This window comes from Chlamydotis macqueenii, chromosome 2 (genome assembly GCF_036417535.1).
Source record: "Chlamydotis macqueenii isolate bChlMac1 chromosome 2, bChlMac1.mat, whole genome shotgun sequence".
In the NCBI taxonomy this organism is placed as follows: Eukaryota; Metazoa; Chordata; class Aves; order Otidiformes; family Otididae; genus Chlamydotis; species Chlamydotis macqueenii.
In genome coordinates this window covers 43,027,223-43,053,939 of record NC_141557.1, presented here as the reverse complement: position 1 = coordinate 43,053,939, position 26,717 = coordinate 43,027,223, and the positions used below count along the sequence as shown (strand labels likewise).

General features: G+C 38.7%; 1 protein-coding gene across 3 annotated transcripts in view; it reads right to left on the bottom strand.

The window, feature by feature from the left end:
• RBMS3 (RNA binding motif single stranded interacting protein 3) overlaps nucleotides 1-26,717 on the bottom strand; it is a 723,800-nt gene that overhangs the window by 77,031 nt on the left and 620,052 nt on the right. For all 3 annotated transcript variants that reach the window (XM_086742736.1, XM_086742737.1, XM_086742738.1), the window contains 2 exons: nucleotides 18,317-18,423; nucleotides 6,553-6,599 (listed from right to left, as the gene is read on the bottom strand). In XM_086742736.1, the coding sequence (XP_086598862.1) occupies nucleotides 6,553-6,599; nucleotides 18,317-18,423 (154 nt within the window). The remainder of the gene's footprint in view (nucleotides 1-6,552; nucleotides 6,600-18,316; nucleotides 18,424-26,717) is intronic.

The window sequence follows — 26,717 nt, the reverse complement described above, 5'->3', positions numbered from 1 at the left end:
ATCATTTGTTCTCTCTATTCCAAATAAGATTTTAAAATGCCAAAAGCAGCAGGTGGTGTCTGAGTGATTTTTTTGTTTAATAGAAAAATATTGCTATTTTAGGAACATTTATCTGCCCTTACAATGCTCGCACAGAGACTATTTTAAAACTGTGCCTTTGCCCAATTTCGTATATAACCTATTATGAGAAGCATTTGTATCCCACTGGTTGTATCAAACATTAAGTCCGTACAACACTGGCAGGCAAAGGATTTTTACAGCACTAGCTGGGTTCATCTATGGTATTAGCATGATGCATATGTTATCTAAGTCCTGTTACAAGGGTCTTCTCCCAGAGCAAGGTTAACCAGAAATCCTTGCTAAGTGGATGAACTAAGAAATGCTGCATGTGGCAAATGAAAACAGTCAATGGCAGACTGATAGAATTCACTTTATAGGTAAAATGTAAAACAGAAATACATATAAACCTCTTAAACTGAAGGTCAGTATAAAACCAAAACTCTTTTGAGAAAAGCACATTTTTGTTCATTCTGTTCTCATTCTGTCCATCAGCCTGGCACCGATGCTGTACTCACATCGCGTATGAACTGCTCGGACAAAGACGAGTGCAGAGGACAAACAACTTTCCATTTGGAAGTAATGCTGACACTTTGGAATAAACTCCCCAATAAATCTCAGCAAATGCTACCAAATTTACAGAAAATGTGTGCTAAGCCAAGAGCCTGACAGACAGCAAACCATTTCAGTTTCAGCTTAGAGATGCAGTTATCTGAATAGTACATAAGCTTGTAGAATATACACTCTGGTAATGTGAAAAATACAACCCTTCCAACGCCCCTGCCAATACCATTTATCTGTCGCAGTTTGGAATGCTCTCAAATAAGCATCAAATAAAACATACTATCAGGAGACTCAGCTATATTGTGAAATGCACGCACCAGGGCGTCAAAGAAGAGAAAGGAAGGAAATCTGATGCAGCAAATGACAATGTGAGAAAAAACCCAGTTAATGTATTTCAATTTTAATATTAATAAATCAAGTTTAAGAATCTGAGTCACTGTCGCAGTCCGTAGGTCAAACACTTTGCAATAGGGAATCCCTTACACTCAGAGACAAAGGTTTGTCTTGCTGCCACAGTGTCACTTGTGCCCAAAGGGATCTAAAAAAAAGGATCTGGATATTATCAGAGGAAATTCAACAGAGCAAGAACCAAACAAGTATATTCTGAAGGCCCCTCTGCCACGTGTGAAGTACAGTGGCATGGCGAGGACAGAGGTGTCCCAGATGGGGACAGACGCAAGCAGAGCCTCCCACCAGGCTCAATCTGCCACAGCGCTGGAGCCATGCTCACAAAGAGGGCTCAATATGCTCTCACCCACGGGACACGGAGGCATCGCGCCAAACTCTCTTTACATACAAATAGGCAATGTCCTAATGTGTAATCAGCGTGAAGTGGCATGCTGGGGACCTAATAAGAGACAGAAGGAGCAAAAATGCAAGAGTGGCCTGTTCTGGTGTAAACCCTACAGCTTCCCAACAAGACCTGCAGCTGCTGACCTTGCCATATTTGATCTCCGGTTTTTTTTTTTTTCTTTAGGCTCAGAGAGACATGACATGAGGTGGAACACGCACGTTGTAGCTAAATCCAAGGGAATGCAGGATTCTCAGTCATCAGAATATGTATATTGGAAAGAGGAGTGGAAAGAGGTATGAACTACACTGGCTTTGACTCATTTTAGATATATTGTTCAATTACATCCCACAAGTCTCCTGGCATTAAAATGTACAGTATCTGGTACTGTACTCTGAGAGCTGTCGGCTTTGTGGTAGTTGACCTGTGAGCTCTAAGGAGAGCTCTCCAAAAGGCTCAGCTGCTTTTTCTGCAACTGCAGTTTCCATCCTTATATTGGCCCATGCCCTTTTTCGCAGGCGTGAGCCAGTGTGCCTGCTCCTCAGCTACAGCAGCTTTGCTAGAAGCAACAGCACGGAAAGGCAGGTGGCAGGTATGAGGTAAAATGGGCATTGTCCTTGTATTGAAAATAGGCCATTTCAGCATGCCCCCATTCTATAAGCACAGGGAAAACTCATCACTAGGAGGCAAAAAGATATTCCTGGATGTTCCTGAAGAGGAGTTATAAAGGGCTCAAAAGAAAACATTTTTAAGAGATGTTAAAAAGAACCACATTCCCAATACATCATCAGACACACGCAGGCAACGCTTTAAGAGCAGTTTCTGTTGCTTTACAGACAAAGCTCCTACATCAACCCTCCCTCCACATTTGGGTACTGCATTATCTGTAGCGTCTGGCCGCTATTTCATACTGCCAAAAAAATAGAAAAAAAAATTGCAGTTCATACTGCCAAAAAATAGGGGGGAAAAAAAAATCCATATGGTTCCCATCCTATGGGGGAATGTGCAAGCTTCCACACAGAATCTGCACAAGAGCAAGACCCTATTTGCACTGCAATAAACACCATTTGCTCATGCCTCGTGCCTGCAGGCAGTACTGAAAAAGTCAGATTCATAAATAGTATCCTGGGGCTCACATAATGTAAGAGTATTACCAAGCGTTATCAAGGCAGCAATTTTCTGTTGCAATAAGCCACAGAGTCAGATGTTTGAGATGAAAGAGACCTATCTGAATATTGAGCCCATTGGCCAGCAAATGCGCAGTATAGTCCCCCAGATATCAGATGTTAAACTGATACAGTACATGGCAATCTTAGTCAAATGGCCAGGAGGACTCAAGCCTCAGGAACATTTCAAATGAGCATCCTTACAGTGCAAGTACAAGAGCTCTATTTTGTTCTTTGTATGAGTGCATTAAACCACTGAAAAAATATTAATACCACAAATTGAAAAATCAATAGCAAATTACAACAAGCACACTACTCCTCAAAATAACACCTGAGTACCTTTGTAAATGCAACTCAAAAAAGGCTGATTATAAAACAAAAAAAAAAGCACAGAGAGACTGGCAGGGGAAAAGAGCTTATCTACTGAAGTGCGTTCTTACCACGTCTTCAGTAACTCATACCGCAACGCTATGGTACACCGTGGGCCAGATTCTCCACTCCATTATACCAGTTTTATGCTGATGTAACTCCACTGGATGCTTAAACAGAGTTACATGGGCATAAAAACAATATAATGAAATGGGGAATCAAGCTTTACAACATAATAGACTCAGAAGAAAATTATCTATTCTTTTGTGGGGAAAAAAAATCTTAGCTATTTTTAGTGGAAAGCCTCTTTCTCTCTCTTTTGTTTTATTCCTGCTATAGATTTTCAAGGCAAATATGCAGTTATACAGTAATAAAAGTGATAGTACTACACCATGAGCAATGAGAATCCACCTTTTCATCTGGACAACACGTAAGAATTCAGATTCTTCCCTGAGGTTTGGTTATGCCCCAACACAAATCTTAATATAATCCAAGTTTTCAAGGAGTTAAAAATTTTAAATACCACCCCGTGACACCTGCAGAGACACGTCTCTCTAGCAGGTTTCTATTCTCCATATAATCCTGCATGGACATCGCAACTTGCATCAAAATCCATCTCTATCAACCCTATAAAGGACTCTAATGGACATCAGCACGTGCAGTCAAACTTTCTTTTTAAGTTTTATTGGTAATTCATACTTCACCTGAATCTTCATCTTGGCTTGGGTGTCTTTACATTTCCCATCTCCAGCCTCAGTTCACTACACTCCATGCTGGTGGGCACCCAAAGCACTGAGTGACACATGCTTATCACAGCACATCAACAAGTCCTGAGCTGTGTGCAGGGTCAACATCTGCTTAACCTGACCGCTGCACCGAACAGGCCTGCTACAAGGAAGCTGCCTTTATTTTACAGAACTTTGGGTAACAATGCTCCATGCGAACCTTAACGGGTTGGTCTACCTTACTGCCAAAGTATGACATCGCATTTTACCCACAGGATGGGTATGGGCACACCATCAACATGGGCTGTCAGCAGCAGCTTTGTGCTCCCTTCCAGATTGTCCTCACTGTGAGGAAGACAATGGGTTTGCCTAACACCCCTTCATAGACGATCAAGTTAACCTGTTTTACTTCACAGTGCTTAAGAGCCTTTAACTCTCTCTCACCATGGCCACACACCTGCTATGACACCCATGCGTTGTGTCTGCGAGGTACAAATCACATTTGCATGCTTTACAAGCAAAGCTTTGAGGTGCTCCTGGACTTAGCTAAAATAAAACCCATGAGCTAGATTTTTATTGTACTTGCAAGTAGAGAGGCTTATGATAAATAGTAGAAAATTATAATTACAGGATAGGTAGAGACTATTAAGTGAATGCTTGGGGAGCTAAAAAGAAACTGGGTAACCAAAGTGTCCTGGTGATCCTCAGGTGACAGCACTGTAAAGATGCAACCAAAGGATGCAACAAGAGTTGCGTAACTTTTAGTGGACAAATTGATGTTTCCACATAGTAAGAGGTTCTCCTCATGATTCTGCATGCAATCAAGATCTCACCAGAAGAGCATTTTGAATGAGATGGTTTTGTCCTGATGAAATTGAAAATATTTTGACACTCTAAAAAGATGAGACATGTCAAAGCAGTAATTAATTAATTGAGAGAGTTGGGATTGTTCAGCCTGGAGAAGAGAAGGCTCTGGGGAGACCTTATAGTAGCCTTCCAGTACCTAAAGGGGGCCTATAAGAAAGCCGGAGAGGAACTTTTGACAAGGGCATGTACTGACAGGACAAGGGGTAATGGCCTTAAACTGGAACAGGGTAGATTTGGATTAGATATAAGGAAGAAATTATTTACTGTGTGGGTGGTGAGACACTGGAACAGGTTGCCCAGAGAAGTTGCAGATACCCCATCCCTAGAAATGTCCAAGGCCAGGCTGGATGGCTCTTTGAGTGACCTGATCAAGTGGAAGGTCTCCCTGCCCAGGACAGAGGGGTTGGAACTAGATTATTTTTTAACATCTCTTCCCACTAAAACCATTCTATGATTCTATAATTGTCACTCTTGGAGAGATATGCAGTGCTGTAGTTTCTTTCATGCTTTATAAATAAAAGAACATTTAAAAAACTGCAGAACTGAAGTTCTCCATTGGGTACTATTTCTTTTTCCCAGTGATCACTGACAGCGTGTTCAAACAACTGAATGACAAAACCACCCAAGCAGCCTGAACACCTGAGCAGCATGGGTACTCTGATACAAATAATGTCTGATTCTGACAGAACTTTCATAATTTAAAAAAAAATAATTCATGAAGTAAAATTATATTAATCTCACAGGATCATTCAAATTACAGTTTCCAAAACATTCACACAACTGAAATGCCAGAATTCCTTTGAAATAAAAGCCAGTTGTCCAGATGAAATATTGGTGAATTATGAACTAGTTTTATTTATAGCCTATAATGTGTTACCAACTGAAAAGTATGATGATAGAGGAGAAAGACTCATTGGGGAGGTCACAACAGGGAAACAGAACTAGAGGATTCTGAAATCTGACTACGCAAAACCCCTCTTTTTTCTGACTTGACCTTGTTTGGCTGTTTCCTCCACAAATGTGGGAATATCACCAGTCCTACAAAACTACTGCTTGTAAAGGGCAATTAAGCAGAATATACTATTACAATTGATTTTTTTTTTTTTTTTTTTACTACTGGGAATGTCAGTTTTTTTCCTAAAGGCTTCAACTAGCATTGCCCTAAAAATATTTAACAAATAAATCCATTCTCGCCTATGCCAATACATTCTCCCCTTCAGCTGGAGAATGCAGACGGGAGTAGTATGCACGGAATTTGATAATCATATCAAACATCCCTCTGATCAAAGAGTGACTGTCAAAGAGTTCAGGGCTGAACCTCCTGCTTCTCTTCAAATTGTTGCTAATCTGTCTGAAAGGAAAGGTACATTTCAAGGCTCTGTTTTTCTAGCTTATTAAATAATTGGAAATGTAATCATGCAGGTAAATAATACGATGAAGTAAGTTCTCTGCTAAATTTGAAAAAAAGTTACAATTCTTTATGTCGGTAGACTGTAGTTGAGAAATGAAGAAGAGTGTTACTCAGAATTTTACCCCTAAATCCCATCTGCTTACACACTAATTTAAGGCTTTCTCCCTATTTGGCATTTCTTTTCAGACAATGCTATGGAAGCCAGCCAGACTGTAGAGAGAACCCCACACGAAGTAACAGCTCTATTATCCAAAATATGCTGGAATCTTCAATGATTATTTTAACAAAAGCAAAGTCAGTAAAGGGAAGCTTTACTGGTTTCCATTTTGTGACAGAGATTTAAAAAAATCCACTAGCATTTGCCAAATAGAGATGGAAACTATTAGGAAAAACAACTTCCCATTCAAATGGATAGTACAAACAACAGGGCATAAAAACAAAAGGGAAACTAAAAGAAGAACTTGACAATATAGCATTACATGCTTCAGACAAAATATGACTGAGTGAATTTGCTTCTGAATAAGTCTCACCATAGAAAGAGAAAACTGAAGATGGCATTCAAAATAATTTTTTAAAAGGCATAAGAAAACATGCATTCCTTACCCGTTCTGTATAGCAGCTGTTGGATCATAAGTCAAAGCCATGCCAGCCTGCACATAGTTAGGGAAGAAAAACAGATTTTTACTATTACTGCAGGAAAAAAAAAAAAGAAAAAAAAAACTTTAAACTTATTCTAAGCCAATACTAATAAAAATTGAATGCAACTTTGATGGAAATCTAAATGTTCTAGAGAAGCTCAGATGGTCCAAAGCAGCACGGACAGATTGGCTAGCTCCCCTGCCTGAGAGATCCCTGAGAAACAGATCTGTTCAGTATGTTGGTTGTCATCTCTCCATAACATTTAGGCCAAATGGTGGTTTTGTTGCACCAGTAGCAGCTAACAACTCCACTGAGATCAATGCACTTACACCCAATTGCACACTACAACAAAACAGGGCCAAATCCTGTTGTTGCCTGTGAGACAGGTAGTTGGCAAATATTCCAACGCCAGCTTCACCAGAGCTTCATAGGAAGGAGGCTCATTTTTCCTACAAAGGCCATACCCAGCGTGACCCCAGATGCCTACCATTTGCCTGGACTGTCGCTAGTACGTACAGTTAATTCATGACCATGAGACAAGAAACAAAAAGTGGGCTGTGAAGCAGAAAAGACCAACAACAAGAACAAAAAAATGCTTGAGCTTTTAAACACGACTTTTAAAATACTTTAGAGGTCTGGACAGCAAAAGAATTCGTTAATGGGCTACACAGTGCCTTTCAACTGCCGTACATCACCAAGCAGATGGTGACCTGTGCGAATGGATTTGGCAGTGTCAAAACAGCGTCCACTTAACAACCGTCACCACCGCTGCCATTAGTGAACACATCCACAGGCACTGCAGGAAAGTCAGGGAGAGAGCAGAGCCGGAGATTGAATTTCCTGCTCCACTTTATGCTCCCAGATGGCAGTCGGGGCAGTGCAGGAAGCTTCTTCCCCACCATCCACTTTAAGATGTAGGACTGACAATCTCTCCTCCCAAACACTGCATTTTCTTCAACTCTTTACCTTCCTTATTTGTTTTTAAACCCCTTTGTGAAATACTTTCCAATGTAAGACGCTACCCGGAGATGGAAGGCATCTCCCTTTGCGCACGGCTAGAAGGAGAAAAGAGGACCTCATTACTCTAGGTGCTCCTCTCCCTTTGAGAGCAGCTGAAAAATTGCCACGGCACCACCCCACCCTAAAGCACTGTATTTCTCTCTGCTTGTCATACAGACCATATGCTCGCTGCCCGAGACAGGAGACAGAAGCATTTGCTTCAAGGACAGCTGCTTTACTAACTCTGCAGCAGGGTCTACGCTCCTGGTGGGAGCTGTTAAGGGCCTTGGACCCATCTACCAAGGTACTTTTGAATAATGGCATCTGCCCCCTTCCAGATGGCTGCTCAGACAGGTCAGGAAAGCGTTGGGGCTTGGCCAGCTCCCATGCAGGCAGGTGAGCAGCCAGGGTAAAAGCTCTGGTGACAAGGAGGCTGAGTGCAAGCAGCACTCCTGGAAGAGCCAGGTTAGACCAGCAGCTGCACACTGGTCTAAGAGGAGACGGTCCAAGTGTCCAGAGGCCAAAAATAATTTCTGATCTGAACGGCCAGGCTTCACACTACCTGATGTAGCCAAAAAGAATGTTCATGTCATTATTAAATTTGTATATTTTTCTCATTATTCTTTTAGGCAGACGCTAGGGCAAATGCTTTGCTTACTGAAAACGTCATTGTTATAACAAAACACGTAATATCTCCCAAGCAAAGGATAATTCAAGAGACTAAGGCCAAGAACCCATGCCTATTTTTAAAAAACGCATTCATTGCATAAAAAGAAAAATAAAAATGGTTATTTCTGCAAGTTTAAAATGTCAAAGAATCAAATTTAGGGTGACCCAAACCACAGATAATTTTGATGTAAACAGTAAAATAGCTTAGAAAAACATAAGGGCTGATCTCCTTAACTTGTGTCTTATACATTCTCAGAATATTATATTGTTTGGTAAGATTGCACTAATTACTAATGGAAAGGTATACAGTTCATCCTAAAAGAGAGCCAATAAAACTTTAATGTCATAAACATTTTTGATCTGCAATACATTTTAGAAAAAAAATCCTCTCCTATTTTCTTTTCTCTTTTCAACACTTGTAAAATTTCTTATAGCTGTCTTTTTATATTCCTGTGTTGGTAAAGACAATTTAAATAGTATGTACAAGCCCTAGAGGGACAGAAAAAATAGTTCTAACAATTTTTTAAAATCTTAAAAATAACTTAAGATATTCTCTATCAATCAAGGTGTTGACATTTTAACACCTCACCACAGATCTACTTAAGACTACGAAAAAAACCCCTTATAATCCTTTGGGAAAGGATAGATCCAAGCTTTCTAAATAAAGGAGTTTCAAGATCTAACGGCCCTTAGAGTTGCCTGGATCAGAGCTCACTACATCCCACAGCTCGCATTAGTGTGAGCTGGGGACAAAGTCGCAGCGAGGGAGGGAGCGCTGGGAGGAAAAAGGAACACGAGCAATCTCTTTTATTTAGTTTCTTTGACATAAATTATTATGAAGTTGCAGAAAGAATAAATTGCAGCAGCTCTTTCACTGAAGCCTTAACAACACTCTGCATCCAAGTGAGACCTGCAAACACATGTTTACACCGCTGTCAGTTACTTGTCTCATGGATATGTGAGCATGCGGCTGTACACAGCCCCTCAGCTTGCCCTCCAACCCCATCACGTCCCAAACCTGCAGGTGGGGGCATGCAGACAAACTGCACGTACTCTGTTCTCTAGATACTATAGCATCATGTCTATTATATATTATTGGTACTGGGAATAAAGGACACCATTGTGGGCCTGGTGAGTACAAAATATGAAAGTCTAGACACTCATCTCCTTATCCATGCTCCATATCCATACTGCATGGTAACAGACTACCAGAATCTGTTCAAGTACTTCAGTAGTGACCACTACAAATACCACCATCACATTTGCCAATAAATGGAAGTTTCACATTAGACAAACACGGCACAGCGTGTGGCAATATGTGCACATGGTACACCACCTACAGTTTGCCCAGTAATATTGCTAATATCCCCCATTGCTGAATAGCCTTAAACAGCTGCTCTTTCAAATAGCTGCTAACAGAGGACTATTTACTTCTTTCTCATCAAGTTGTGTAATTCCTCCCTACAAAATTACACTGGCAGGAAGCCCAGGAGAGGCAATAGTTAGCCTGGACTAGTGAAAGATTTATGGTCTGAAGCATCCTCATTCATCAGGAATAAAAACTGATGACCAATAATAACTTACTGGAAAATTGTCTGCACTTTCCTCCATAGCACACAAACAGAAATTCCAAAAATATCAAATACAGAATATTAGGTTTGGCCTCAGCCTTCCATGCGATACAGGTCCAGCTCATTCTGTCAGAAACACAGAACTGAATATAGCTGTCACTGTGCTTAATACAGTATTAACTATACCAAGACACTGGTTGATGCCTCTATAGCTGTCCTCAGTTGTGCTGAAGAATATTTTGTTCCAGGTCTTTTCATCCACCAATTTGCTCATGTTTCAGTGGAAGGACAGGGTCTTATTCCTTCTGATAGTGACACTTCCTGATGAAATGCCACCTGAGAGAGTGGCACTGATGATAGAATGCCGCTTGTCAGATAAATCTTGTATGAAGGAATGACTGAACCATGTAATTTTTACGTTGCCAAGCCAGATCATGGACACATACTCAGCTACTGAATGAAAATTCTGTACCTCAACACTTCCATAGGCAATCCCTTGAAGTAATTAATAAAAAGAGTATCTGCTATCAGTCCCATACATAATAACAAATAAAGACAATTCTCAATGATTACTTAACTAGTATATTCAGAATGCCACAAGTGACACAGAAATAAAACCAGCTTGTTTAAAATATTGATATTTTAAAAAGATTCTTTAAACCATATATGTTTACTTCTTGTTTTTAGCAGTGTCTGAACTTAGGACAAAGGAATGAAGATTTTTGCTATTTTGTTGCTGCAGTTTTCTAATTATTGACATTGGTGAACAAAGACTTTCTGCTAACAAGAGACGCAGTCTGTACATTTGTTTAAATTTAAGCTCTTTCCTTCAATAAAGTGCAGGAAATATCAGAAAGCCTCTGGAAGGCAAGGGTTCCCCCAGGAAGTCTGAAGGCCTTTGTTCAACACTTCACTGTGAAAAATTTTCCATGGACAAAGACAAGGTGTTTCTGTTTTTTCCCCTCTCTTTGTTATGATTTGAACATAAATGAGCACAATTGCCTCACTAAAAAGACTCTTAGACCATCATATTTGCATTGCTTATATAAATTGGATTTGTGAATCTCTCAAATAAATGATTAAGTTATGGAGTGATTCTTAAAAAAAAAAGATCACATCTTCAATACCATATGAAATAAGGTGGGTTTATTATTTCTCTTCCAAATCTCTCTGAAGTCTTAAAAGAACAACCTTTATCAGCCCAGTATCTGTCTTGCAGCAAACAGAAGCCTCTGCAAATGACCAAATTTTAGGTTGCATGATATCTTCGTTACTGCTGGGAAGTAGCTTCCACAAACAGCTTCACCAACATATCGTTATCTACTCTCAGTGTACGCATCTTTCCCCCACTGTGTGCAAAAATTCACCATAATATCGACCTACTACAGAGATGTCCTACGCCTCGTCCTCAGAGCTGAACCTTCCACGTTATCTCCTCGAACATGCTCTGGCCAGCCTCGTGCTGAAGCACCTGTGCACAGCAAGGCTGCTGTCATTGCAGAATTTCTTATTATGCGGGAGGTCACAGTCCCATTGGAAAAAAATTGAAGAGGCCTACAAATTAAAAACGGGTGAAATCCATCGATGTGGTTGGTTTTCCAAGCAGGAGGCTCCCTGGGTTTCTGCTCCTTAAGGTAAGATTTGGAAAAATAAGATTGTACCTTAAGACTTAACGGATTTCTGTGGTGAATTGATGTGGGAATTAGACCAGAAGATAAGTCTCTCTTCCCCATCTCCTCTGACTCATCCCCTCATCATGCTGGAGGACTGCCATCCCAGGGGAATGGGTGTGCTCTTGGCTACTGCAGTGGAATCAATTGAAATTTCAACACTGAAATTCCTGTACTTGTTTTGTTACCATCGCTAATATCTGCCAGACATCACAGCACGAGGGTCTCGTGTGTCCTGACAGCAGATACTCTGACTGAAAAACTTTGAAGAACGAAGAGAGAGGATGGGGAAGGAACCAACAACCCAAATGAGATTCATTTAAAATACTGATTTAATAAAATAAGCTCAGTCAGTAGTAAAGTTAACTTGGCAGAGCTCCTTTGATTGTTTAAACAGCTCCATCAGAAATACGCCACACTATTAGAAAGATTTCTGAATTTAATTCTGAACAAAATTCACCTTTTCTTTTTAGAGAAGAAGAAATCTAAAATATAAATGTGACATTTCTTAAATATATAGATGCATATGAAAGAAATGAAGGATCTCCCAGCGATTTGTGCTCCTTAAACAGCTGCAAGTGCTGAGAAGAAAGTGGTTGTGGAGAGAAAAATACATAATATTGAGGTAAAACTTGGGAAGAGATTCATGAACCTCACAAGGTCAGAGGCTGAGCTGATAAACACAATAACAAGTTCAGATACTCAAATGGATGACAAGGAACCCTTTTTGTCCTACAGAACTGAACTGGAAGTCTGATCTAGACAGCTTCTGTTCTCAGTTTTGAGTCACTTTGTTCCCACTTCAATTTATCCAATGAGTTAAATGGTAAGTGCTGAACTTTGTAAAAGTTAAAAAGAAAAAAAAACCAACCCAATAATATCCTCCTCATAGAGACATATATAATACAATATAATTTGTCTGTTTCCACAGCCAAACCATATGTTTAACCTTGCCATTTTCAGGTCTACAAACCATCTGCTTTTGGGGATCTGGCACACCTGTTTTGCCACCAGTCTGATCCAGTGTTAAATCAGCTGTGGGTTACACAGTCACATCTGCACGCTAGATGTGTGTGTTACAGTGATCTGGGAAGACTTCCAGGGATGGCTTGCAGCACTACTGAAAATGACAGCCCACCAAATATCTGCTGGGGATACAGCAGAGTGCAGGGAAAGAGATGTCCTTTTCCCCTGTCTTCAACATTTTTTTTTATTCTGCATAAGAAAACACTGTCGCAGCAGCAGAATTTGGAGTAAAATCCAACTGCAAGAAAATCTCTGGGGCAAAATGCATGACATTTTTCACCACAAAAGGAAATCTAAAGCCAAAATGAAAACTAAGAAAATGAAGCTCAGAGAGCAGGTACACTCCTGATTCTACTTCAACCAAACCATGGCCCTCATTACAGGTAAAAAAGGCCCCTTTTAAAATCCTGATTTCAGGGACGGTGATTTCATATAGGTCATTATTTTAAAATATTTCTATGTATTTAATAAGCTCAAAACCCAACCATTTAGACTGGTCTTTGGCATTTGTGCCACTCAGGCAGCTTTTCAAAACATTGCCCACAATGACAGTGTCCTATGTCATGAAGATATTTTAACTCATTGCTCTTTATCTTTTCACTTATTTGCCAGTTACCTTTTGCCCTTCTACTTTCTTCCTCTGTGTAGGCTTCTCTTCAGATTCAATTCCTTGCTTTGCAAAACTAAGCTTTTGCTCAAAATAAACACTCTTTGCATGCAAAATACTGACCAATGTCTAACTTACACACACGCTAAATATCTAGTAAACGTCTTTGCACATGGTTTGCATATGAAGGTACTACTGCATATCATAGAATCATAGAATAGTTTGGGTTGGAAGGAACCTTTAAAGGTCATCTAGTCTAACCCCCCTGCAAGGAGCAGGGACATCTCCAACCAGATCAGGTTGCTCAGAGCCTCATCCAGCCTGGCCTTTAATGTTTCCGGGGATGGGGCATCCACCACCTCTCTGGGCAACCTGTTCCAGTGTTCTACCACTCTCAGAGTAAAAAAAAAAAAAATTCTAATACCTAATCTAAATCTATCTCCCTCTATTTCGAAACCATCACCCCTAGTCCTGTCACAACAGGCCCTGCTGAAGAGTTTCTATCTGGATAGGCCTAGAAAATATCTCTCATGAGAAGGAAAAAATTACTTTTATAGGTATAAAATACATCAGCCCTAGACACTGAGGATTATGCAGCACAACTAAGTAGCACCTATCTCCTTGGAAGCATAAAAAGAAATCTATGTCTGATCTGTGCCAGGCCTGGCACAGATCTACTAATCAATTCTAAATGCCTGCTTCTGGTAAAGAAGAGACGACTGGCACCAGGATCAATTGCCTCAGCCCTTCACTGGTACTGACTTCACAAAAAAAATTGGGAAGTCTCTCAAATTACCTATTGTATGTTTTTCTTTCTAAATTACTGTTTGCATTAGACAAAATTGCAATAAGTAGCAGATAAAAAGAGAAACTGTTCACAAAAGTAACATTTCCAAACTACTAGGTAATCTTACTTTTTTAAGAAAGAATCAAAATCATGTTTCATTCTTTAGACACTTCACCAACTGATCTTGAAAGAAAACAAAGGAGAAAATAGGACAGGAGGAAGAGAGGGAAGTGGAGGAAATGGAAGTTAACCTACTGGCTACTGAGAAACAAAAAATTAACACAGATCACAGAAGCAAGAAAGCAATCAGTAGAAGAATTATTGGTGGCAATTATTAAATATTATAAACTTCAGACCAAATTCAATGACAAGGGGGTCGCATTCAGTGGTGCATGTCGCTGTTGTGATATATCCACCAATACTGTAATGGTGATTTTCTCTAGCAAGAAAGACAATGCAAATATTTAAAAGGTCTAAATTGTACAGAAACTTGCAAATGAAGTATCAAAGGTTTCAAAATATTGTGACTGTAAAAAAAACTTAATCACTTTGGGCTGACCAGATATAGAAAGGCTACCATTTCTAGAACTGTTCTTTCTAAAAGAATTTAGACAATAATAAACTTTGGGCTGATGCAAAGCATTTCATTTGTTTTCAGTTTATGTGAGATTTCTCCATTTCTACCAGATAAATTCCAAATAAATCCTCTCTTAAATATATATCAGAAGATTTTATTTCTGAATAATCAAAACAAAGTTTCAGTAAATCTGCAATAAAAGATTATGTCGTAAAATCTAAGTTGCAGTTTTTAAACTAATCTGATCTCAATTTGTAACTACTCTTGATTCCCCAGATGCATTTTCAGATAATGAACTTTTTTTTTCTGAGAAATGCCACCCATCTCCAGACTTGTCAATTGCAATTTAGAGGTAAATTAAATCAAATATTTTACAGACAGATTTTGAATATGATTACCCTCTATCACCATCTCAAGATGATCTTTTCAGGGAAAGCTTCAAAACAGAGTGCTGAATTAAACCCGTGTGATTCAGAAAAAAACTATCCTGAAATAAAAAATATTAAACTAATAAGTCAGTTATTCGTTCAGAATTTCACTGCAAATATTTCCAACATTTGCAGGTTTCACTGTACATTTATTGCATCTGTATGTTAGATGCATAATTTGACAGCCTTTTACAAAGCCATCAATAATCTGAACTCTTGGCTCCTTAGTCCAGAACTGGTCAGCCATCACAAATCCTCAGTCAAATGCCTCAGTAAATCTGCTGAGTATTTCCTGAGGCTTCAAATAAGAGTGGAAGGGTAAGGACCAGAAAGTGTTATTCAAGGTCAGGCATTCTCCCCTGGTTACAACTGGACAAGTAACCAAGTACAAAAAAACCCCAAACACCAAAAAGCCCTAGAGAAATTCAGCGTGTTTCTAAAGACTTGACTTTAAAAGGCAAGCCAATTTAAAAGCCAACTAAAGTATTTCTATATGGTTATAAAGCAATCTATAAAAATGTATTACAGGAATAAGATTTTCTAGTACATTCTGCAGCGTGGCCTGAAAACTTTACCAAAAAAAAAGTAATCCTCTCTCATAAAATTCTGCAGAAGTTCTCCATAAAAGAGAGCAAAACCTCTGAGAACAGTATGGCCAGAGAGGTAAAACCCACTCCTCCCTGCTAAATCTCCTGCCAGTTCCCCACTACAGCAGAGTATTGGGCATGGCTCTGTTTCGCATACTCAAATTTGAGGCCAGCAACAGAACTGTTAGTGCTACTTCTCTGGAGTCTGTCTTTCCGAGCAATAATCCTCACACACACTCAGTGTTAATGCTGGTTAAACCTCAGAAGTTTTAGAAATGCCCTTCACGTAAGCATTCAAGAATGCAAAGGCTTATCTGAACAACAGCCAAACACATCTTGGTCTAGATACCACAGGGTTTGTCCAGGGTGGAAATGCTGAAGGAGTAATCTCTTGGACACTATTTTAATGCTTTTCTTTGGGGAAGAAACCAAGAAAAAGCAGAGGTGCAGGGAATATTTCCAGATCTCATTTGTAATCAGAACGATGGCACTGGTCATATATCAATTATTTCTCACTAGTCACTGCCTGTTCTTTTTAAAAGAAATTAAAGTTGACAGGAGTAATTGTAGGAAGGTTACCCAAGTGCTGCTACACAGAGAACAACTGAATGGTACATCATGCTTAGACTAATATCATTAAAGGACAAAGAGTCAGAAAAACCCTATTCCATACAAAATATAAGAGTAACTACACAGAAGGATTTTACATTGGAAATAAGAAAATTAACAATGGTGGGGAAGAAATCCAATAAATTAGTGACCCTAAAAGAAAATATGGACTCTTGTCTTTGATGTTTTAAATAGTAAATATTGAATGTGCAGGAGGGTATTAACTGGATGTTTGTAAAGAGAGAAAATCTAAGAAAATCTAAGAAAACAGAGCACATTCCTAGCCTGAAATATTTCTGAGTTTATATATTTACAATCTTTCCACATTTGCACATTGTACCATGACAAGAGCTCTGTAGTTGACTGCAAACAACAATAAGGAACAATGTCTCCCAGCAGTGCAAACTAGCTTTTAAATGTTGATACGACAAATCCACCAACCACACCCTGTCTCTAGGTCACAGGGATATCACTGTGATTAATATGAGCCACTCCCCTGGCAGCAAATGAACTACCTGTGATGTAATAAGTTGATGCCCTGAGGACGTAGGCATATTGGTGGCCTGTTGGCTTTCACTTTGTATTCTCTTGTTTATTGATTTGAACTGAAGGAAGTATAGAACAGTGGATGTAATAGCTATGATGGCATTTACTATTTAAACAGGGATTTAGAGCTCTTTAAAATGTGTATTATTGACCTTATTGAGGGTTTATTATTGTCTCCTATATACAGATCTTTGTTTTTCAAGCTCTCTATAGGATGACCTGAGTCTACAGCTTGAAGTACTTCTTAGGCACTTGTTCCTCACAAGATCCTTAACATGACAAACCACAATGCTCCTAAGAAGATGTCTCCATTTTTTGAGACATACAACATAAGAGGCTGCAATGAAGCTTTGGAAACTTCTGCCATCTCTTGTAGCAAATGTGGCTGCCACACTGGCACTTTCAGCCCACAAAGCTAAAACTATTTTGGAGCATTGCTGTTGGAATAGTGTACAATAACCACCTTGCTGGGGGGAGAAATTTCTGTGCTTTCAAGAGGCCTTTCTGTTCATTTTAGGAGCTCACCAATCATGCTGGAGTATATATGTCATAAGCTAATGGTCCGAGAAGTATCAGCTAGCAAAATCAAGTAGTTACAAAAAAAGCAGAAACCCTCTAGATACACATAACTTAGAAATACTAAATAGCTTTCTTGTTTATTTGCTTTGTAAAATGGAAGTAAATATAGTAAAACCCACCAAAAAAAAACACAAAAGAAAAAAACAAAACAACCACAAGTTGTATTACAGCGGGTCACAATTGAGCAACATGCCTTTTTTTTCCCTTGAATTCTAAATCGTAAACACAAAGAACAGGTGCTTAGGATAGAAATACTTGTAAGTCCTTCAGCCTTCATAGCTATAATCAGGCATAAGAAGGTACTATGACCCGATCTACCTCGTTTATTCAAGTGTCTTTATCCTATAATAGCATTCAAGAAGAGTAAACAAGCTCTTGAAGAGTCAAATAAATTCCTCTCTTATTTCACTCACATTTGGAGTCACTTCATGCACAAGTACACAGAAAGGAAACTCCAGTAAAAGACTATTTGCAGCAGAGCAGAAAGCAACTGTTAGAATTTATTTTTTTTAACTTTGTACACTTGATGGACCTGAGGCTACTGTAAACTGTTTTATCTTGGACAGGATGAAAAGTCCAGCTCAGAAAAGCTTTTGGAAAACTCTTACATAGACCATACATTTGGATGTGCAAGTGCATCTTTCCCTTTCCTAACAAACCCGCCAATTCCCTGATATTTTATCACCAGGAACTATATGGAGTAAACAACATTGTTGAGCTGCTCAAGTATAAATGGATTTGGGGTTTATAAAAGGCATGTCATGGGTGCTGATGGCACACCAGTAAGAGAATACCAGGCTCACGTCCAGCTGCAGAGCAAGCACTCTTGGTGGGACAAGGCTCCACACAGCTCTACACCAAGCTCTGAACTTCTCTTTCCCTGTAACTTTACACTTCACACTTCACACATTATTGTAAGCCTCCCTCTCCCCCCTGCTTATATATCTTTTTCTGTGTAAAACTATTCTACTTTCTGTGCAATCTGACTTCTTCACAGCTCTGAGAGGTAGACCTCCAGGTCTGCAGCTGACTTCTGCCAAACCCCAGGAAAATAATTGCCGTGTGGCACTTACCTCTCCTTCTCTGGGCCACGGCCTTCCATTCTGTGTGTATTTGCTTTGATTCTGGCGCTTCTTTTGCCCTCCATCAGCAAATTTGCACAGCAAAGGCTCAGTGGGGGCTGTGAAGACAAGAAATCCAGTCTATATTAGCATCCCCCCCTAAAGAAAGTGATTATACCAGCAACAGTAGTGCTTTGTAATACTGATCTTTTGAAGTAAAATCTTGCCTTCTGCAGATATTTTTTGCCTCTTTTAGCCTTGACTCCACTGGCAGCTGTTCTTACTAACTAAGCTTCAAAAAATATATACTGGCAGCCCTTAAAAGAATTTAGCAAATATTGTTGAAAAAATAATCAGCCTACGCAGAATGTTAAGTTGCTGTAGAGGAATAGCAGAGTCAGGCATTAGTTCCAGCTAAGTTAGACACGTATTCATGACCAGCATTAGTGCAAGGGTAAACACTGTTTTACTAAAGCAGCTTTCTGTTATTATTGTAAAAACTTTGCAAGAATCTGTTTAACGAGTAAGTGTTCTCACTATTTTTGTGTTTCGTGGCACCCAATCCTTTAAAAATCCGAATAAACAGAATAAAATAGAGACTTTTTGCCAAGCACAGTCCAATTAGCTTTCTTTTCCTCTTAACTCCTCTTTTAAGCAAGTTGGCAGCTAAGAAAACCTCTTTCCTCTCCAACTGAGATCTGGTGTGTGTGACTACAATAGTCGGGGGGGGGCAGCGCCCTGGAAAGAAAGGATATTCACAGAGCTGCACCCCCCAAAAGGCACCTCACAATAGGGCCCCCTAGTGAAGAAATTACCACCCATCAAATGGGTACAACAGGAAGAGAACTTTGTGTCTCGGGATCTTTTCTCATCTACCCAGCTTTTAACAGCCTCCCAAAATATTTTACAGCCAAAACTGTAATTAGCTTGCCAGTGTACGCTTGCCTTTGCTGTCTCCTTCTTAAAAGAGGGGTCAAATTCTACCCAATTCATTAGGTGTATCAAGACCTTTATTGCCAGACCAACACCTTTATTGCTAGACACGTATCACCAGATACACAAACCAACATTGGATTGGTTGAAAGAAATCTAAAAATGAGGTGTCCCATCTAAATTCTTTCAGGAATTTTTGGGTTCTCAAGCATGACAAGTAGAGGTTTTAGTTAATTAACCAGAGGTTTTGATGGAAAAAGGCAAGAAACTTGGGGTTTTTTTCCTCCTTGTTTCCTGTTTCTGGGAAGCTAGAAGTATTGAAAGAATAAAAGTGCAGGGACATGAAGGAAATGTTGCAGAAAGGGGGTTAGTCAAGTTGCTGACTTACTTATTTGTAATAAAAATAAAGATTTGGTTAAAGGATGAGATAAGTTCATATAATATTAAAACAAACTCACCTCTCCCAACCTCTTAGCTATAGCAAAATGGATCAGAAAGTGTAGATTAAAACTGTGACCACTTCAAAACTGCAACCAAGGAGCAATGCACATAGAGAATCTCAAATCAAAACTACAATTTCTCATTGGGACAGTGTCGCTTTGGCTACTTCTGAAACTTTAACAGCTTTGTTTTTTCTTTACTATTTTACCAGGCTAGTAATTTCCAAGGTCACTAGAAACTGAACTGCGGGGAACAATCCATTATTGGCAGAAAGCTCAACTGTGTGACCCCAGAGGTCCTCCCCCACCTCTGACTTTGATTATTGTATCAGATTTTGGTAGAAGCAATGCTCAGCCAACCATTTAAAATTTCAAAAGCATCCAGGTGGCTGTGGAGATTCTTTCTGCAGATGAAGAGATTTTACAGGGCTGATCACTGTGCATTTTCACATGTTTTCCTCCACAGCGCAATGCCGCATGATTTCAGAGCGGTTACTTACAATTCACTTTGAAGTGACTGTGAGGGAGGAGCAGGTGGTAAGCCAGTATTAGAGGAAGACCTATTAAACATCACATCTGAAGCTTCAAAAGCTTTTTGTTTTAAGCACTGAACAACTATCAAGCAACGTACAATACCATTAGGAAAAGCATGCAAAACCAATCTGCATGCTGAATATTTACACGTCATGATCATCATCTGCTGATGCACCCATGTGGTATTAGCTGAGATACTATGATGTGGTTAAGCAAATGAGGAAGTCAAATGGTTTACTACATATCCTCTCTGTATATAAGCCAACCACAAATAGGAAGCTGTTGCTTTTCTGGACTTCCCAATATCTAGCAGTACCATCTGACAACCTCTTATTTGTTAACTTGGGGCTTCCTAAAGTTGACTGAGATTGAACAGAATTGCCAGGCAAGTTAACCCCTCCGCTCCCTCCCCAAAAAAAAGTGAGAAACATTGTACACACTTTTCAGGTAGTAGGGAAGAAGGTGGAAAAGGACAATGGTACCATACTCTTCACAGGCAAGTTTCTGCATGGGAGGTTATATTCCTCTACAGTAAACTGAGGGGAATTCTGGGGAAAGAGTCGATCTGTGTCGATCAACATTAATGGAAGTAAAAAGATCAAAAGAAAATGTTCTGACAGGAAGACAGAGTCCAGATAAGATGGTTTCTGGTTGTCTGGGTTTTTTTTTTTAAAAAAAAAAACACAGGGACATAGCACATTATATCCACCAAGACAGATAATTATCTTATTAGCTCTGAAGTGGTGTAGGTCTTAATGGTTTACACCTGGAAACAACTATGGTAACCAACCTCAAAATATAAAGAAATCAAATCAATTATCTTTCTTCTTTCAGGACATAAGATAGAGTGTAACAGTCATAGGTGTTCAAACATATTGCTCTAAGCAAACACAAGAACTCAAATCTCTGGTTTACTTCAGCCTTCTTGAAATCCCTTGTAAGAAAGGCTCTCTAGGTTTTGCAAGATCAGATGCACATGAATATTTGGCATTAGTATCATTCTTACTAATCAAATACACAACAACAGAAGATATTGGAAAGAGCATATCCTATTCCCTTCTATCAGCAAAACTATTTCTAAGTAGAATTCTTTTTCAATGGTTTCACGAAATGTCAGAAGTGCTTTAAAAATAATAAATTTACTTCAGACAAGAAAAAAAAAACACAATTAGGTACTATGGTTATCAATTAAAAAAGAAAATATTTAGGAACTATTCAAACAATATCAGTATTACGTGAACAATACCAAAGGATGGAAGTAGAAGTGGGGAAGTAGAAACAAGGAGAATCTTTTAAACTTTTTCTGCTTTTGCTCTCTTCTATTCCAGGCACTTTAATTTATGGACTGAATTTTTACTTTTCTCCTTTTCCTCTGTATGAATACAAACTGACCGAAAACAAGTGCCTGTGTCCCTGTCTCTTCTCTCACCTTTTGTACTGCTAACTTAATAGAAAATATAATTTGGATATCTGTAGATGTTCATATTTTGAACTGATAAGCACATCTTTTTGTATGGTACTTGACATCCTCAATGTTTTGAGCATGTGTGGTATTTTGAAGCATATCTGGAAAATCTGCTGTTGGTATTTTCCTGTCAGAAAAGTGAGAACTGATTCACTTGAGGCAAATTTCAGGCTATTCCATCCTGATAAACTCTTCAAGATAGAAGGCATTGCTCTTTATTTGACTTCTACCTGACAGTAACAAATAGAAATATCAAGAATAAATAACAGCTTTAACCTGAACAAGGTTCATTAAGCCACTACCCATTTTTCAAGAAGATTTAAATGCTTGCTGTAGTTCCCATCCAAAGCCTGATGTAGTTAATAAGACATAAATAGCCCTGAACTTGGCTTTCAGTCCTGAGAAGGAAGCAGGATCAAATTGATAGTGCTTCTAAACAGCATTTGCCAAGATATTCAGGGCTGCTTTAGGAAAGGGCAGTAGTTGCTAGTGTTCAAATTCTGTTCCCATGGAAGTCAATGGCTAAAGCCCTATCTTTCTTCAATCAGGCCCTGAATTTACTCGAAGAGTTCAGTGGAGGTGAAAGACAGAGACCGGCTTTATGTCAATCAAGCCTGTCGATATTGTTGGAGTTCCCTTAGGAGAGCAGCTTCTCATGCTCCGCTACTTTAGATGGACAGAGCGTGCAGACAGACAGCACCAAACTGCCAAAAGGCTGTTAATATCACCAAAAGCAACACAGCTATTTAAAACAGGACAAAACCTTTAGACGGAAGGAGATGGGGATAACAGTGTCCCCTTCTCGAATATGGCAGCCTCTTAGAAATGTTCCATCTCAGGAAAGCAACTTCAATTAACTTGGATAATTCAAGGAAAAAAGTCAACTTCTAACTAGTTCTGAATACATAATTTCCTTATTCTTTCATTCATCGGAAGGCAGATACACTTGAGCTTCAACATATGCAAAAATGTATATATTCATGAGCATGTGCTTCATAACGGAAGATGAAAGCTGTCATTTGCATTCAGTCAATCTTTTTCATTATTTCAGGTGCTCTCTCAAGAGTTACTGAGAAAAGCTTGTCCTCCACAACTTTCAATTCAGTCATATAGCAGCATCATCTGTCCAGCAGTGGCAAGAATTACATATATATATATATAAAAAACCAAGAACATATTTATGTATCTTAACTGCTTTCACTATGAATATTTTTTGAGGACAGAATATTTTTCAGCATGTCAGGAAGAGTTTAATCTCTTCTCATCTTGTGCAAAAATGAAAGTAACATTTTCAGTAGACAGCCTAGCAACAAGTGCATTGTGAATGTTCCTGTGCGTCTTTAAACACCTTCATTTTGTTAATGTGAAGAAAAACGATGAAAAAGTCACTGGTGTATCAATGAATGGTCAGTGCACAGTAAATGATCTTTTTCAAAGTATGTTTTTATGAGAAAGTTGGATTAATTTATTTTTCAGCCTTGGCAAATCCTCCTCCACAATAAAAAATGGAGCACAGCAATAACCGAGCTCACAATTGCACCAAGCATTCAAACTGATCAAGCTTTGATAACTATTTTTCTTCTTAACTCCCTTCCAAATTTTAAGTATTTTGATAACATTTTCATGTACAAATCACACAGAATATCTGATTGAAACATCCACGCAAGAACCAACCCCTTAGTCTGCCACAGATCAATCATTTTTAGTCTTTAAGAACAACTTCATCCTATGGTAACATCAAAACCACTTTGTAAGCAGACCTGTTTGCTCATATGGTATTTCAGAAGGAGACATGAGAGATACAAAAGCTCTAGAAGTAAGGCAGGAGAGAGCAAGTTAAAGTTCTCATTCTATACCTGGGCTCAGATGGATGTACCTGGCAGGACTACAGTCTTCACAGAACTCGTAGGGTTTATTTACAAAATATATTTTGCTGCTGTAAGCTTTGAAATCATGAAAGTTTCAAGACCTCATCAATAGAGCAACTCTCTGCTCTAGTGAGTCCACTGGCTTCTAGGAAAGTTCTGTCACACAGTATTTATTCATCCCAAAGTCATAAATAAACAAAACTTGAACTTCAAGGAAGATTAGAAAACACAACCATAGCTATTCTGCTCTTGGAAAATGAAGATTAAGACTTACAAAAGATGGTACGTGACACAAAAGGACAAAAGGACATGCAAGGACAAAGCGTTAGCTGAGTAAGGAAATGGTAAGCAGTGAAGCAAATAGAGACATCATCCTATCCCACATGGAGTGCTTGACTTGTTGAAGGACAGAGTAATAGATTTTGTATCAGAAGCCCACGATGCTGGATGGGATATCAGAGGACAGACCTAATATAACACATAGAAGGATAATGAAAGTGCAGTATTACATGTTCAAATATTCCTTGCTGCTCAGTGTTTTTACAAGAGCCAGTGCTTTTACACAGGTCAAGCAATATACAGCATATTTGTGCAGTAGGTCCACAGTTAAATTTAACTACATGATATTCAGTGGACTTGTACAGCTAATTATGAAAGTAAAACAAGAAGTTAGTATTGCATTTTAGTTTCTGCAGCATACCACTTTCACAATATAATTATAAAAATTGGGGAAACAGCTTTACATAACAGAAAAGTACCCCAAAGCAACAATTAAAAAGCAAACATCTGTTTGGCTAGCAAGAAAAGAAAAAGTGATTTACTTTTGATAAACTGTATTATAGCTTATGTAATTATCTCTAGTTCACCTCTTTGTCTTAAGAAATGGGAAGCAATCCTTAAATCTTTTTGTATAATAATTATTTCTAAAGAGCAAGAACATATTAGAAAAGGAAACCAAATCCCAGAAGAGAAATAGTGTGTCAAGTATGAAGTTAGTGTTCCTATTCTGTGAAACAGAAATTACTCGGAGCAGGTAGAACAGCTAACTGTACGCATACATTGGAGAAACAGCATGCCAACTGCGAAGTTTGGTCCAGATCCTGTTGCAATTGATGCAAACACCCCAGCTACTACATAGAAAAGTTATACATAATCAGATTGTTACAGAAGCCCCCATAAAGACTTCTTAGAGTGGAGCAGAAACTACAGTCTCCTTTCTATAAGAAAATGCAACATACATTTTACAGTTTGTTTTTGTTTAAGAAACTATTTTAAATTTTCAACCGAAGAGCAGATAGAGAGTGTCTGATTCAGGCCTATTAAAATGTTCCATTCCAATGTTGCTGATAAGGAGAAATGTTATAACTCGATACATTAGTTTATGGAGATAACATACAGAAACAGATGCTTCAATATGGTATTGAAACTTAAATAAAATCAATCAAAATAGCAAAGTTAAAATACAGTATTAAAACAGTGCTTAAATGCTGTAATACGATGGTATATTTTTATTTTAACAACCTCCTTTTCTCAACCAATTCTAGTGCTGGTCTCCATTGGAGAGCATGAATGGATGAGGAGCAAATCCAGAATAGAACTAAGGAGTTCATTAATTAACTTTATTAACTAATAACTAATTAAATAGTGGACGACACTTTAATGTTGGATTCTGCTTTTATTTTAAACAAAAGGCCTGAATCAGAGTTCACAAAAGTTAGAGGGAGATTCTCAGTGAATTCAAAGCCACTCTACTGAAGTCAAATTTAAATCTGAGGTAACTGCAAGCAAGAACAGAGCCATGCCCATGAGTTTTGCCAGAGAAAGCAGCTTCCTCAAACTCGATGACAGAGCAAAGTTCTGTCCTATTGAAGATCCTCAGTGTAACGCTGAAAAATGTCATACTTTGTGCCCAGTGCTATGACAGCTCTTCACAAACTTTAACAACTGGATGAAAAGGAAGTGGAGTCTTCAAGGAGTGATTTGTTTTGCAGATTTAAAATTTCTCCAAGAGCCTTTACAGCAAAAGAGGAGGTCCTTTCATCGAACAACCGTGCAACCAAACCAAGTATGTGCATCAGTTTGCAGAAACCATTTCACACACCTATGCTTAGATCTGTGTTTTCCACGACTTTTGGACAGGACCCATAACCAACTGAAATTTGTGGCACATTGTTTTCATGTACCAATTCTAATTACAAAACATAGAATTTAGCTGGCTTAATACCTCCTCCAAAAAATACTTCGATAGATTCTTTTGGATTCCTGCCTCACTGAAAGAACGATGTATCAAAAAATAGAGATAGTATCATATTTTGAAGACAAGTATTGGTTACAATTCATCGGAAGCACTTTGCATATTATCTGTGAGACAGATAAAAAATAAATATCGAAATAAGTAAATACTAAGTGTGGGGTTTTTTTTGTTAAATGAGCAAAGCCTCACACTTGCTCAATCCGTACTGTTAAAAAGTGAATGCTTAAGAAATGAACCCACCTTTCCATGTTTGAAGAATTTTTGTGTGCAACTTAAGTGCCACAGCTTCCCTGTATTTCCCTCACGCTAGAGTAACTAAGCAAGATATAGAAGAAAGAAGGGTCTACATAGCTCTTCTGGAAACTATGTAAGTAATTAGTAGAATAAAAATATCATAATACAATGGTCCCCTATCAAGAGTTTCTTCCTGTTGACAACAGCTGACAAGTGTAAACAGTTTTCACAGAACAATTAAAAATTTATTTTTTATGTTTTTGCAAATGCTAATTACTGTCTGGGATTCTGACTATTATGATTAAAAAAAAAAAAAAGAAAAGATTTAAAAGGGAAAAAAAGGAGTTACTTTTACCATTTTTATGCCATTGGCTTACTGCTTCAGAGGCTCAATAAACTACATGTTTGGGCAGGAACTGGTTCCTCCAAGTGAAATGAAAAAAATGCCAAACTTAAAAAAAATATTCCTGAAAGTATTTGAAACCATTTCAGCGTTTTTCATTGTGAATTCCTAGACTACAGCTTGCCACACAAGCACACACTTCTGCCATATGTGACAAGTAACTAGGAAGGATCAGGTGAATAATATCCAACCCAAGATCCAGTGAAGCTGATGAGAACACTTTCAACGCCTTCAATGGGTTGTGGCACAGGCTCCTAGCCTACGACTTGAACTGGAAGTAAA